Below are 13610 nucleotides of genomic sequence, written 5' to 3' on the forward strand. Positions count from 1 at the left end.
GTGTAGGCTCCTATGATGTAAGTAATGGGCCCTGCCTGCTAGCCTGCTCTCTAAATTATCACTGGTTTGCTCCTATAGGGTACCTACATTCTGCATGGACTGGTTGCATGGCAACATGTGCAAATGGCTTTAGATACCTATTAGGTCCATAAATCACCATATAGCATATATTCAACACAAAAAACAGAGACAATTTGTTGTTGACAAAGGACAGCTGGACGTATAAAGGGCCCCATTACCTTCAGCAGGGCTGTCTTAAGCATATCTGGCGCCCTGGTGCCGTGGTGCGAACTATCCCTCTGGCGCCCCCCCCCCGTTTCTAAGCGTGCGGCTGTCTGGCGGGCGCAGCGCCACCCAGACTTGCCTTAGGGCCGGCCCTGACCTTCAGTAGCTTAGGGCCTCATCAAACCTAAATCCGGCCCTGAGTAAGTATACCAATTAAAAAAGAATAATGGGGACATGCTACTTGCTTCTCTCTCTCTGATGTGGTCCAAGAGCCCTCCTGCTACCTTCCCAACTTTGGGAAGGAGGCAGCAGAGCTCTGGCATCCTCTCAGAGGCCTGGCGCCTCCTTCCCAAAGCCCAGGAATCTTCTGCCCTGTTTAGGGAGGGAGGCGCTATATTCATGCATGCACAATGTTGCCCTTGCACTGCAGTTGCAAGCCGGCGCTTCTGGCCCTAACTGCTCCCCTTACGAAAAATTTCGCCACACACCACTGCACCTAGGAATCCTGCCTCTGCCACTTGGCGTTCCATCAGGATGGAAGACAGCTGAGATATAAGCATGACAGGCAACCCAATGTCTCCAGGAATCTCTGGGGACAAGGAATTACAGTGGTACCTCGACTTACGAAGGCAGTCCGTTCCACGGTGCTCTTCGTACGTCGAATCCTTCGGTTGTTGAAGCGCCCGTTCTGCACATGCGCTTCTGCGCAGGTGCAGAATGTGCACGCGGCGAAAAGACTTCCGGGTTTGCCGACTTTGTAAGTCGAAACCTTTGGAAGTCGAGTCATTCGGATGTCGAGGTACCACTGTACTATTAAACCAGATATGCCCTTGTGTCCTCTTTCACCCAACTGCTCCTTTCCTTTGCATGCCTTCTTCTCCTACGTATAACTGGTGATACTGACCTGGTATGGAGTAGCTTCGTCTTCTGCAGCGAGCAGGTGAAGAAAGAAAGAAACAAGAAAAGAGAGCAGTGTCAGTAAAAACAAACAACAGAGAAGCGTAGAATTGCAATCTGAATTTCCGCAACCTGAGACAGAAATACCCAATGTGGCATCCTCTAGATGTTGTGGAGGACACCTTCCATTATTCCTGACCATTGGCGGTGGCTGCTGGGATTTGCACCAGGTTGGGGAGGCCTGCTCCAGGAGAGGTGCAAAGGACTTGATTCACGCTCATAGGCGTCTCATGGCAAAGTTGTGCTGGTGGCGCAGGGCGTCTAACTCATGCATTCAAGGAACCAGGCAGGTGACCACTTGGCAACTTGACTGTGCGGAGGCAGCTTGGCACAGCAATCTATTTGTGTGACTGGCTCCCCGCATTGGGTTGATTTCAACAGTGCCTCTGCAAACCATGGGAGCTCATCAGCATGTTTTTAAACCACCCCAAACAGCACAGTGAGCCGCTTACGCAAATAGCTTTGCTGCGTGGAATTGCCTGCAGTTGTGTTCAGAGAGTACCTGCTCAGCTGCTTGGGTTTATGAACCAGGCTGGGATGTTTCACCTCCTATTCAGCAGTAATAACCTGGTTAAATCCATTATGCCTAGCGTGGGAGCAGCTGCCTCCCTGTTGAAGCTTCATGGGGTCCACTGATGAATGCAGCTGTTGGTGGGCATAAGTCAGTGCAAGCCAAAAGTCTTTTGTAACTGTGCCGTTTTCGTGGGAAGCCACTCCTCTCGCAATCCAACGCACGGGCCTTTCTTCAAAATCAGGCCCATGTCAGCAACTGGGAACACAGACCCCCCCTCCAAATTGTTCCTATTTTCCAGGGACAGTCCCGGATTTTCAGAAGCCATCCCAATTTCTGATTTGATCCTGGAATGTCCCGCTTTTCCTTAGGACGTCTCTATTTTCATCAGAGAAATGTCAGAGGGTATGGAGTTATGCAACCCTGGAGCCCAGGAGATAAGTGACCATACAACCTTTAGAAGATATCTGAAGGCAGCCCTGTACAGGGAAGTTTTTTTTTAATGTTTAATGTTTTATTATGTTTTTATATGTGTTGGAAGCCACCCTGAGGGGCTGGGGCAACTCAGTCAGATGGGTGGGGTATAAATAGTAAAATTATTATTATCTAATAGGAAGTCCCCATTTTCACTGGAGAAATGTTGGAAGGTATGGGGATAGGGGTCATAGCTGTCAACTTCTGGATTGGAAAATAAGGGATCAGTAGCGGCGCGGCACCGGAAGTCGCTTCTGCGCATGTGCAGACATGTGCAGAAGCGACTTCTGGCGCCGTCTCTGCCCGATTTCCAGTGCCCAGACATGGGCAGAGCGGCACAGGAAGTCGCTTCTGCGCATGTCCAGACATGCGCAGAAGCGACTTCCGGTGCCGGGCTGCCAGTGCCCACATGTCTGGGCACCAGAAATCGCTTCTGCGCATGCCCGGGCATGCGCAGAGGCAATTTTCAGCCGGCAGGAGCTGCTTCCTTATAAATCCGGGGGAATTACGGGATATTTTGCCATTCGGGATAACAGCGGGAAACGGATTTAAATACGGGGATTTCCCGTGAAAAACGGGAGACTTGACAGCTATGATAGGGGTAGAGCTTCATTTCCAAGAGGAACAGTGCCAGGGCTACCAAGCCTGGCTGTTGAAATGCCCTCTTCTCCTTAGCTCCTTAAAAATGCATCTGGGCACTCTGCCCTCCACCATGTTTTTGGTGGAGAGCCTCTGGCTGCCCAGCTGTTGCTGGACTCCAACTCCCAACAACCCCAGCTTACAAGGCCAATTGCAATGGAAGATGGGAGTTGTAGTCCAGCAAACATCTCGAGGGCTACAAAGTTCCCAACCCTGTTTTTAGATCAGCTGAGCATGGAGTTTAGAACAAGGAGAGGACTCAGAAAGATGGAACTCTGGAACTCACCCTCCAGTGGTTAGCCAAAACCCAGGTTTCATCCTGGGCCTCTGCCAGACATTTTGGCTTGGAAAAAATGTTCAACTGCCAGGGATAAACAATGCTCTCTCTGTGTATCTTGTTTTCTGAAAATTATCTTCATTTTTTAAAAAAATACTGTTTGTGACTTGGTTGTGAGCTGCCCAGATCTTCTGTGTGAAGAAGAGCCTCTTCAATTAAATGTGTGCATGATCCCAAAAGATTGAAACCTTGCGTAATGTGCCTGAGCAACACAGAACACATTTCTGTACATTGGGCCACAGATCGGGGGTGGAGCACATTCATTGTTTACATAACGGCTCAGGCCCAGGTATCTTCTGACAGGGCTGGAAAATACTCTTGCCTGAAATCCCAGAGGGCCACTGCTTGGGTAGAGCAGGTGACACTGAGTTGGATAGACCCGTGGCTTGAGTTGGTACAAGGCAGCACCCTGCATCTCACGTGCTCCTTTCCATCACCAGTGTGTAGCCACCTGGAGTTTAGATCTTCCAGAGTGAAAGCAATGGCTTATGGGAATGCATTAGCAAGGGGTCGCCTAGCATGGTAAAAAATGTAGGTAACCACCCACACCCAGGGACCAAGCACACCTATTTTACTGGTTACAACAGTCGCTTCTTTCAAGTCTAATTTAAGAGGTGGGTGGTACTGCGTAGATCGCACTGAAGGTCTTTGTGGGCACATCTCCACCCACATGGACCACCTTGGTCACCTCTGCATGAACATGGCTAGGAGTGCTTCCTGATGGAAGTTTGTTGCAGAACTGCTCAGATGATTTTGCATCGTGGACCTATTGCTACCACCAATGGGTCTGCCTTTCAGTGGATCCACCTGGATTTCCGATCAGTAAAAAAATTACCGTACCTGTTGTGTATGTTCACAATCACAAATGGATTTTATTTTTTTGTGGTGGGCTGTTTGTTATGTGACGTTTCTGTGGGTGGGCTGAATGCTGGAAGATTCAGGACAGATAAAAGAAAGTCCTTCTTCATGCAGTGCATAGTTCAGCTACGGATCTTGCTCCCACAGGAGGCAGGGATGGCCAGAAACCTGAATGGCTTTAAAAGAGGACAAATTCATGGTAAAAGGTGAAGGGACTCCTGACTATTAGGTCCAGTCGTGACCGACTCTGGGGTTGCGGCACTCATCTCGCGTTATTGGCCGAGGGAGCCGGCGTACAGCTTCCAGATCATGTTGCCAGCATGACAAAGCTGCTTCTGGCGAACCAGTGCAGCACACGGAAACGCCGTTTACCTTCCCGCTGTAGCGGTACCTATTTATCTACTTGCACTTTGACGTGCTTTCGAACTGCTAGGTTGGCAGGAGCAGGGACTGAGCAATGGGAGCTCATCCCGTCATGGGGATTCGAACCGCCGACCTTCTGATCGGCAAGCCCTAGGCTCAGTGGTTTAACCCACAGCGCCACCCGCGTCCCTTTCATCCAAATTCATGGAGGAAAGGGCTATTGATGACTACCGACCATGATCTATTATCTATGCTCTGCCTTCCCCAGTTGGAGGCAGCAATGCTTCTGAATACCATCTGCTGGAAACCACAGGAGGGGAGAGTGCACTTTTGCTCAAATCCTGCCTGCAGGTTTCCCATAGGATGGCCACTGTGAGAACGGGATGCTTTGCCTGATCCAGCACACTCTTCTTCGATTCTTAAGTGTGTCTATTTCCGCTTATTGCTGCTTACTAAAGGCACATCTGAATTTCAACAAGGCAGCTCAGAGGAAGTGTTTGCTCAGGACCTCTGCACAGTGCATGTATCTAATAATAATAATAATAATAATAATAATAATAATAATAATAATAATAATAATAATAATACAGAGGTCTTGCAAAAGATACGCCAGTCACACACTCATAAACACTATGTGTGATATAGAGCCTTCCATTCTGGAAGCATGCTAGGTCTCATTTCAGAAATTAAGCTGTTGTGTGTTAAGACACCCCAATGTGCGCTGTGAGAAACTCGCTGGGCCAAACTCTGAGATCCGGAATGGAGCCAACCACTGGCAAATTCCAGCTGCAGTTAAGTAACAACACTGCTCACCCACTGTTCCGGCTGTGAAAGTTTCCTGGCCACATAAACATAGCTGGAGGATGTGTTGTGGAATGTTCCTTGGGAGGGAATCAGCCCGTGGAATAGGTAGATTCTGTCCTTCACGCCCTGCCTGTCCCTGTACAACAAGGAAGGCTGTTGTCCAGAGAAGCAGCTACCAAGGGCTGGAAGGCTGTTCACCTCTAGCAAGAGATACCGAGGAACATAGTCTTATTTTCCAGCTGCTTGGATGGAACCTTGAGCACAGAAAGAAACTCCAGCGATGAGCTTTCCTGCAATGCAGTTTGACAAGCAAAGCCTATTATGGGGAGGAGGGGGGGCAGTGGGCAATTGCCTCTGCTTTCCATGTTGGGGCGGGGGATGACGATGACGGTATTTCCCTTCCTTGGTTCTTAGTTTGCATTTTCCTTACAAAAGATTTCCGAATCTTTAAGTTGTTTAGCGTGTGTTTATGCAGTATATTGCTTACTTTTAAGCAGGTAATGTACTGTAGCAGGACGCGGGTGGCGCTGTGGGTTAAACCACTCAGCCTAGGGCTTGCCGATCAGAAGGTCGGCGGTTCGAATCCCCGCGACAGGGTGAGCTCCCATTGCTCGGTCCCAGCTCCTGCCAACCTAGCAGTTCGAAAGCACGTCAAAGTGCAAGTAGATAAATAGGTACCACTCCGGCAGGAAGGTAAACGGCATTTTCGTGCACTGCTCTGGTTCGCCAGAAGCGGCTTCATCATGCTGGCCACATGACCCGGAAGCTGTCTGCGGACAAACGCCAGCTCCCTCGGCCCATAGAACAAGAGGAGTGCCGCAACCCCAGAGTCGTCCGTGACTGGACTTAACAGTCAGGGGTCCCTTTACCTTTACCTTTAATGTATTGTAGCAGCTAAGACTGTGAACTGGTCAGACTCCAGGCTGGGTCTTACCCCAGCCACAAACGCACTAGGTGGGGAAGGGTCACAGCTGAGGGGTTCAAACCCTGGCATCTCCACGTAGGGCTGGGAAGGATCCCTGTCTGAGAAGTTGCCAGTAAGCACCTACCAGTTTTCGCCAACCTAGAGGGCACCAAATTGGCGAAGGCTGACGCAGACTTTATTCAGTAAAGCAGACCAATCACCTGGCTTGATACAAGGCATTTGCCTATATCCCTAAACCACAAAATTCTCAGCTTCTAACTTCTGTTTATCTGCAGTTTGGAGATTTTACCAGCCAACCTTTTGGGGGGTGGGCAGGGTAAGGGATTGCTTATTTATAGCGTTGTATTTCTGAGTTGCTCTGTAACCAGAGTTCTCCGGCTGACATCATTTGTACAAATAAAAAAAAAGTTGTAAAACCAAGCCAGTCAAATATAACAGCTCCAGAACAGACTTGGGTTACTGGGGTTTACAGACATCTGAACAATTTTGCAATGTTCGGTATGCATCTTATAATACACATGCAGTGATCTTATAAATGGAGAACAGGAATCAGAAGGAAAGTTGTTTAGCTTATCCCAAAAAGATTTTTAAAAAACCCATTTTTGTTCTCAAGAAAACGGTGTTTCGATTTTTTTTTTTTTTTTTTTGCAAAAGAAGCTCTTTGCCATACAGTCTGTTATCTGTTTTCCTGCCTAACCCTGCCTGTACCCCTGCTATCTCCAGCTGAAAGATCTAAATCAGGAACAGGGAACGTTGTACACCAGATGTTGCTGAACTACAACTCCCATCAGCCCTAGCATGCATGGCCAATGGTCAGGGATGATGGGATTGTAGTCCAGTGACTCCTGAAGAGCCATAGGTTCCTCACTCTTGGTCTAGACCAGGCATCCCCAAACTGTGGCCCTCCAGATGTTTTGGCCTACAACTCCCATGATCCCTAGCTAACAGGACCAGTGGTCAGGGAAGATGGGAATTGCAGTCCAAAACATCTGGAGGGCCAAAGTTTGGGGATGTTTGGTCTAGATGGGCCAACATTCTGACTTGATATAAACCACTTCTGAATGTTCATACATATTCAAATGCTGCCACTGTGGACGTAAGGATATAAGGAAAGCCAAAGGCCTGTCTAGTCCAAGCCATCTGTCCTCTTCTCCTTCCCCCATCCTGGCCTGATAAGAAGAATGAAGACTCACCAGGGGATGATGTTTCTGACAGCTGGAACAGCAAGGCTGGAGTTGGTCTTCGTCGGCGAATCTGGAACGGAAATCATATGGAGGATTTGTTAGTTTTGCAGAGGAATATGAGAGTGAAAAAGGTGGGCAATGCGTTCATTTTTATTTTTTTTAGGGTGAGGTTCTGAGAACACGCCACTCCTGCCCATTTTGCCTGTACAAATTCACAAGCCAACTACCCCAAGGTCTTCTCCATGAGACAAACCTTTGAGAATGTTTGGGAGCTGCAACTTGGGCCCCAATGCTGGATTTGGGAATGAGCACTGGGCCCACCAGTTTCACCCATGCCCTGTCCTCCTTGTGGGCACAGTTTAAGGTACTGCTTTTGGCTTGCCTCTCCTGTTCCTTCCGTAGAGGCAAATTAGGGTGCATTCAGACATGGGGAATCATAGCATTGTACAATTGGAAGGGACCTCGAGGGTCGTCTAGTCCAGCCCTCTGCAATGCAGGAATCTTTTGTCCAATATGGGGCTCGAACCCACAACCCTAAGATTACTATTCTCATGCTCTACCAACTGAGCTATAGAGGATGCCCTTGTCTCCCAGCTGAAATGCCAGCACTTCTGTCCCCGTCCGTAACATTCGTTTCACATTGCATCGACCTGCTGCATTACGAAACTGTGGCTTTTTGACCGATACACCACCATGTCGCTCTAAACTTCATTCCCACCGGTGGGCGTGGTATGACTCAACAGCGGACGTCATCGAACATGTCGTTGCCACGCACCCCCACCCTTCATGTGCATGTGCACTTTTGTTCCCCCCCAGGATTCACACATGGAAACAGCACGGAGGACCTCTATGACAGAACCCCCACCCCCACCCCATTTCGTACTGCAATTTTCCAGGTTAACGGGGTTGCGGACAAAGAAAACTTTCTGGAAGCAATTAACAGGGAGATGAGTGCTAAATGTCAACTAGATTCTGCTAGACGGCCAGAAGTGGCCTTTACTTTATGTGAAAGAGGACGTAAAATGCAAAAAAAGAAAGAAAAAAAGATCAGGTAAGGAAACTGGAATAAAGTGCTGTTTGAACACAGCCCAGGGTAATTGCCGGAGGTGCTTGGATTTCAGGGATGCCTCCCTCAGCTACGTAAGCGGCTTGGGAAGAGAGCCCATGCCTGCATCTTGGGAGGAGGCAGCTGAATTGGCTGGCATGCCAGAGAACATGACTGGGTCCCTGCTGGTCTCCATTGGCTGCCCAGAGGGGAGGAAATAAAGACACATCAGATGCAAATGAGGAAAAAAGCAGCCAACTCAGCTCTTCATAATCTAATATATTACTGAGCAGCATCACAAGAAAGCATTGGGGTGGAGAAGAGTTGGAAGGATTTTAATTTTAAGCCCCCCCCCCTCAGGCATCCTTTCCCCTCCCTGTGCATTCTTCATTATTTGTGCTTGTGATGATGTTGGGGCAGCCATATAATAATAATAATATGCTACCCTGCTAATCTTGCCTGTAGCTGCAAAGGTTTTGGGTGCTCACACTACTTCATTTTCCGCCAGTGCCTGTTTGGAAACTTCTTGCTGAAACCCCATCACTTTTCAGGGTTACCTCCGTTTTATTGTACAGTATTCTGCAACATGTTTTTGACACGATCATAGTGCATGGTAGGGGGTGGATTTATTCTGCTTTCATTAGTTCCACGATTCTCCCCCCCCCAGTGTTGTTGCTGTCCGGAGGGGCTATAGCGTAACAAAAGCAAGACAGAAATAAACCAGGACATCCGTAGTATGAAAAGTTATGGAATTTCATCAGGGAGTTACAGGATGTGCACCGATTGGACAGGAAGTATGTGACCAACTCCAAAAGGCTTTCCAGGAGCAGGCAGCTGGGTTGCGTGTGACCGCCCCAATAGCATAATGAGAGCAAAGGCTCAAGAAGACCGAAGGCTCACTTCTCCACTGCAGTAAAGGTAAAGGACCCCTGGATGATTAAGTTCAGTCAAAGGCTACTATGGGGTTGTGGTGCTCATCTTGCTTTCAGGCCGAGGGAGCCGGTGTTTGTCCACAGACAGCTTTCCAGGTCATCTGGCCAGCATGACTAAATTGCTTCTGGCGCAACGGAACACCGTGATGGAAACCGGAGCACATGGAAACACTGTTTACCTTCCCGCCACAGCAGTACCTATTTATCTATTTGCACTGGTATGCTTTCAAACTGCTAGGTTGGCAAGAGCTGGGGACAGAGCACAGGAGCTCGCCCCGTTGTGCAGATTCGAACTGCCAACCTTCTGATCGGCAAGCCCAAGAGGCTCAGTGGTTTAGACCCCTCGGCCTGAAAGCGAAATGAGCACTGAAACTCCATAGTTGCCTTTGATTGGACTTAAATGTCCAGGGGCCCTTAACCTTTACCTCCACTGTAGTAAGAGGTTATTGGAGAAGGCTAGACCCTTTAAAGCAGCACAGGTGGTGTTAACCTTTAAGCTGCTCCCACTACAACAGTGATGGCGAACCTATGGCACGTGCCCCATCGGCCCATTCGTGCTGTTGTTGTTGTTTCCCCCCCATTTGTTCTCCCGCTCCTCCTACAGCTTGTCTCCGCTGGAGCTTGTCTCCGCTGTTAAAACCCGGATCCTTTTTTTGTTGTTGTTGCTGGTAGCCAGAGGTTGGTTTTTTAACCCTTCCTGTGCTGTTTTTTTCTGGCGCTTTGGCAGACTATGATTGGGTGTAACAGCGTTAGTTTTTTAACCCGTTCTGTGCTGGATTTTTTGGCACTTTGGCAAACTATGTCGGTGCTGCGTGTTAGTTCCAGCGAAGGTATTATTCGTCATTTATTTCTGTTCTCTTCCCTCCCCCCCAAAAGTGCAGCAGCTTTGGGGCATCCCCCCCCCAAAAGCAAAGCAACTTTTGCACACACCCCCAAAAAACCTCCAAAACTTTGGTCAGCAGCTCCCCCAAAAAAGCTCAACAACTCTGGGCCCTTTGTGATAAATAAGGGGTTTTTGGTTTGGTTTGGTTAAATAATTAGTTTTTTGTTTATTAAATACAGTTATATATTACAATTATACATTTTTGTTATTTAAACTATAAATATCGTGAAATTGTGTTTTTTTTCTCGAAGTGACACACCACCCGAGTTATGCTCGGTTTTTTGGCGAATTTTGACACACCAAGCTCAAAAGGTTGCCCATCACTGCACTAGAAGAAGCATTTCATATTTACAATTTTGTGCAGCTGCACTCATGGATGCATGAGCATGCATATATAACTGACAGCTTTGTGCATCTGACAAGATCTTTTCTATAATCCATTCCCTGCTTACGCCAGCTGCCATGTATTGGTTAGTCTTCAAAGGTCCAAAAGATTCTCCTTTGCTTTGGTTGCTATGAGTACCCCTCTGGAATTTGGGATTTAACAGTCTCTTGAGATAGCTCAGTCAGCAGAGCATGAGAGTCTTAATCTCAGGGTCGTAGGTTCGAGCCCCACACTGGGCATTGCAGGGGGTCGGACTAGATGCCCCATGGTGTCCCTTCCAACTCTACAAGGCTGTGGTTCTGTTATTCTTCCCCTGTTCTAGCCAGCCCATGCTCTCTGTGTGTAAGAGAATGGCAGATTCACTGCCTTTCAGACTAACCTACCTCACAAGGTTGTTGTGGAGCAAAAAGGTGGTTTATAAATGCAATTCATCAATGCTGTGCAGTCGATAGCATCAACACTGATACAGTTAAGTTCCACTGGTTTCCATGAGAAAAAGTTTAAACATGTGCTTAACTCTTACACTCGAAAGTGCATCTTTCTTACTAGATCATGGCCCTAGAAATTACAGTAATTTCTGTGGCACTTTTAGTGTGCAAATTACATGATGGTTATGCATGTGTGGATGTGGGTGTGCATATCCTTACATACACAAACCCAAGAGATAGGCTGTAAGTATTTGCATTTTACAGATGGTGAACAGTTTGCGCAAGCCAGTGACTTATTTGCTCAACGGCACTCACAGAAAACTTCTGGCCAGAGGCTATGTATACCAGGGGTCAGCAAACTTTTTCAGCAGGGGGCCGGTCCACTGTCCCTCAGACCTTGTGGGGAGCTGGACTATATTTTTGGGGGGAGGGAATGAACAAATTTCTATGCCCCACAAATAACCCAGAGGTGCATTTTAAAGAAAAGCACCCATTCTACTCATGTAAAAACACACTGATTCCCGGACCGTCCACGGGCCGGATTGAGAAGGTGAATGGGTCGCATCCGGCCCCTAGTTTGCCTACCCATGACGTATACTACAGTATGTGGTCACGTGGAATTAACTAATGAGAAAGAGAGAGAAATCTGCATCTAGGTAACTCAAATTCGGAAAAAGTGGGCATCTGCAAAAACACATATACTGTATTTGCTTATTTTGTATCACACATTCTCCTCTGTTGGTCACCGGGAGGAGCAAAAAGTAGAGCAGAAGCTCCACCCCCTGATCTCTGGAGATCCTGTTTTTAAGAGCCCTGTTTCTGATTTCAGAGATTCCACCAGGACTTGTCCTCACACTTCCACTGAGATGTTTCCAAAGCCATAAGGACCAGAAACCATGGTTGTAAAAAAAAAAAAACTGGACAAAAGTTACAATTTTCAAAGTGTTGATTTCTTCGCCTTGTGTGAGTCTGTGTGATTGCATGGTTTAAGTGTGAAATTGCAGAAAGCGCAAAGGCAAGCGTGAAAAGCCGGGATTTGCATCCAATGTGAGAATTTGCTCATTGGGGTAAAAATAAAAGCATGAAAAGAAAGTTTGGACGCACACTGAATGTGGGGTATGCTGGAATTTATACTTAAATGTCCATCGTGGAAAAAAGTGCCTACTTTTTATAAATAAGCTTGGATTCAGGGGTGGTTGTGCAAGAAGAGCGAACAGGGCACATCTGGGCGTGTATGTGCACCTGTGGAAGAAGGAAATAAAGTGCATTTCAAATGCATTAACTGTATTTTCCTGGTTGGGTTCATTAGTTCATTTTGGTCTTGCATTCACAGGTGTTACTTACACGCAAGTCACTTAAATCCCCACGTAAATACAAAATGCTTCAAATACAAAATTCTCTTACGTAGCTGGTTCATCATACACCCCACTCTGCAACAGGTTTCTGAGAAGGCTTACAAAAAGTTAAAACTGCAATGATGCAAATTACAAGAAAACTCTTAACGCCTTTAAAAAGGGGAGCACTAAAATGCCCACAGCATAAAAGAGTGGGAGCCACACACTTTCAATACAAAAAAATATGCATCGTACAAAGGGCATTTCATAGACGCGCTTAACCTGAGGACTCGGAAATAAGTCCCACAGATTTCAGCAAGTCTTCCTTCCCTGTGATATATATTTTTAAGACCGAAGTTCCTGTGTTTCCTCTCTCTCTCTCTCTCTCTCTCTCTCTCTCTCTCTCTCTCTCTCTCTCTCTCTCTCTCTCTCTCTCTCTCTCTCTGTGTGTGTGTGTGTGTGTGTTAGAACATGAAGCACATTGGATGTGCTTATTTGCATTGCAAGCTGAAAGATTGCATGCGAGAGACTCCGGCAAATCAGTGCCAGCTCACACTTCCCAGCAACTTGATCCCTAAGTCCCAAGCCGCCTCTGCTGCCACCCTGACCCTAACCCTTGTCCCCCTTACCATTTCCACCGCTCTGGGGTCCAGCTGGCTAGGGGGAGCAGGCACAGAGAACTGGATCTTCTTCCTCTCCTTGGGGTCCATTGTAGCAGAGCCCGTGTCTTCTTCCAGCCTACGCCAAGGAAGACCCCCTACGCTTCACTCTGCCCCTCTTGTGAAGGATGGGGATGGGGATCTCTTGATCTCTTGCCAGCCCCCTTCTGGATCCAGCTCCCTTGGAGAGACGGACTCCCCCTCAACAACAGCAGCAGAGGTGCCCGGTGCCAACTTCTCTCTCTGCGAAAGGCAACTGAGGGTAGCTGAGCTCAAACCTCATTCCTGCTGCGTTGGGGAACTGTGTAGGTAGAGACGCGAGGGCAGGAGGAGGCAGGGAAGAGAGAAGGTGGGGAGGGGAGGGGAGGGGCAGCTGGCTGCTCTCCAGCGGCAATCTGAATTATTTAATCCTCTTCTCCCAAGGCAGGTGGGCATCAGGAGGACTCAGCCTCTTAACAAGCCCTCGGCTGGGTGCCCATTAAAAGGACGCCAGTCAAAAGATGCCAACTGCCCGCCTTCAGCTGTGTGTGTGAATGAACAGAGCTCTGGAGGTGACCGGGGGGGGGGGGGAGGGAGCAAACACCCAAAGTTGGCAAGGCTTCGATTCATTAGCCTGAGAGCCTCCCCCTTTCTTTAGGTTCAGGTCTTCAGCCCCAAGACATACTAA

General features: G+C 48.0%; 1 protein-coding gene across 1 annotated transcript in view; it reads right to left on the bottom strand.

Moving 5' to 3' along the window:
- PPP1R1B (protein phosphatase 1 regulatory inhibitor subunit 1B) overlaps positions 1-13290 on the bottom strand; it is a 55285-nt gene extending 41995 nt beyond the window's left edge. Inside the window, exons 1-3 of the mRNA XM_035135147.2 lie at positions 12914-13290; positions 7287-7347; positions 1130-1152 (exon numbers count right to left, since the gene is read on the bottom strand). Coding sequence (XP_034991038.2) covers positions 1130-1152; positions 7287-7347; positions 12914-12994 — 165 coding nt within the window. The 5' untranslated portion in view covers positions 12995-13290. The remainder of the gene's footprint in view (positions 1-1129; positions 1153-7286; positions 7348-12913) is intronic.
- Positions 13291-13610: the final 320 nt, after the last annotated feature.

The sequence above is a fragment of the Zootoca vivipara genome, chromosome 13 (genome assembly GCF_963506605.1).
Source record: "Zootoca vivipara chromosome 13, rZooViv1.1, whole genome shotgun sequence".
Classification (NCBI taxonomy): domain Eukaryota; kingdom Metazoa; phylum Chordata; class Lepidosauria; order Squamata; family Lacertidae; genus Zootoca; species Zootoca vivipara.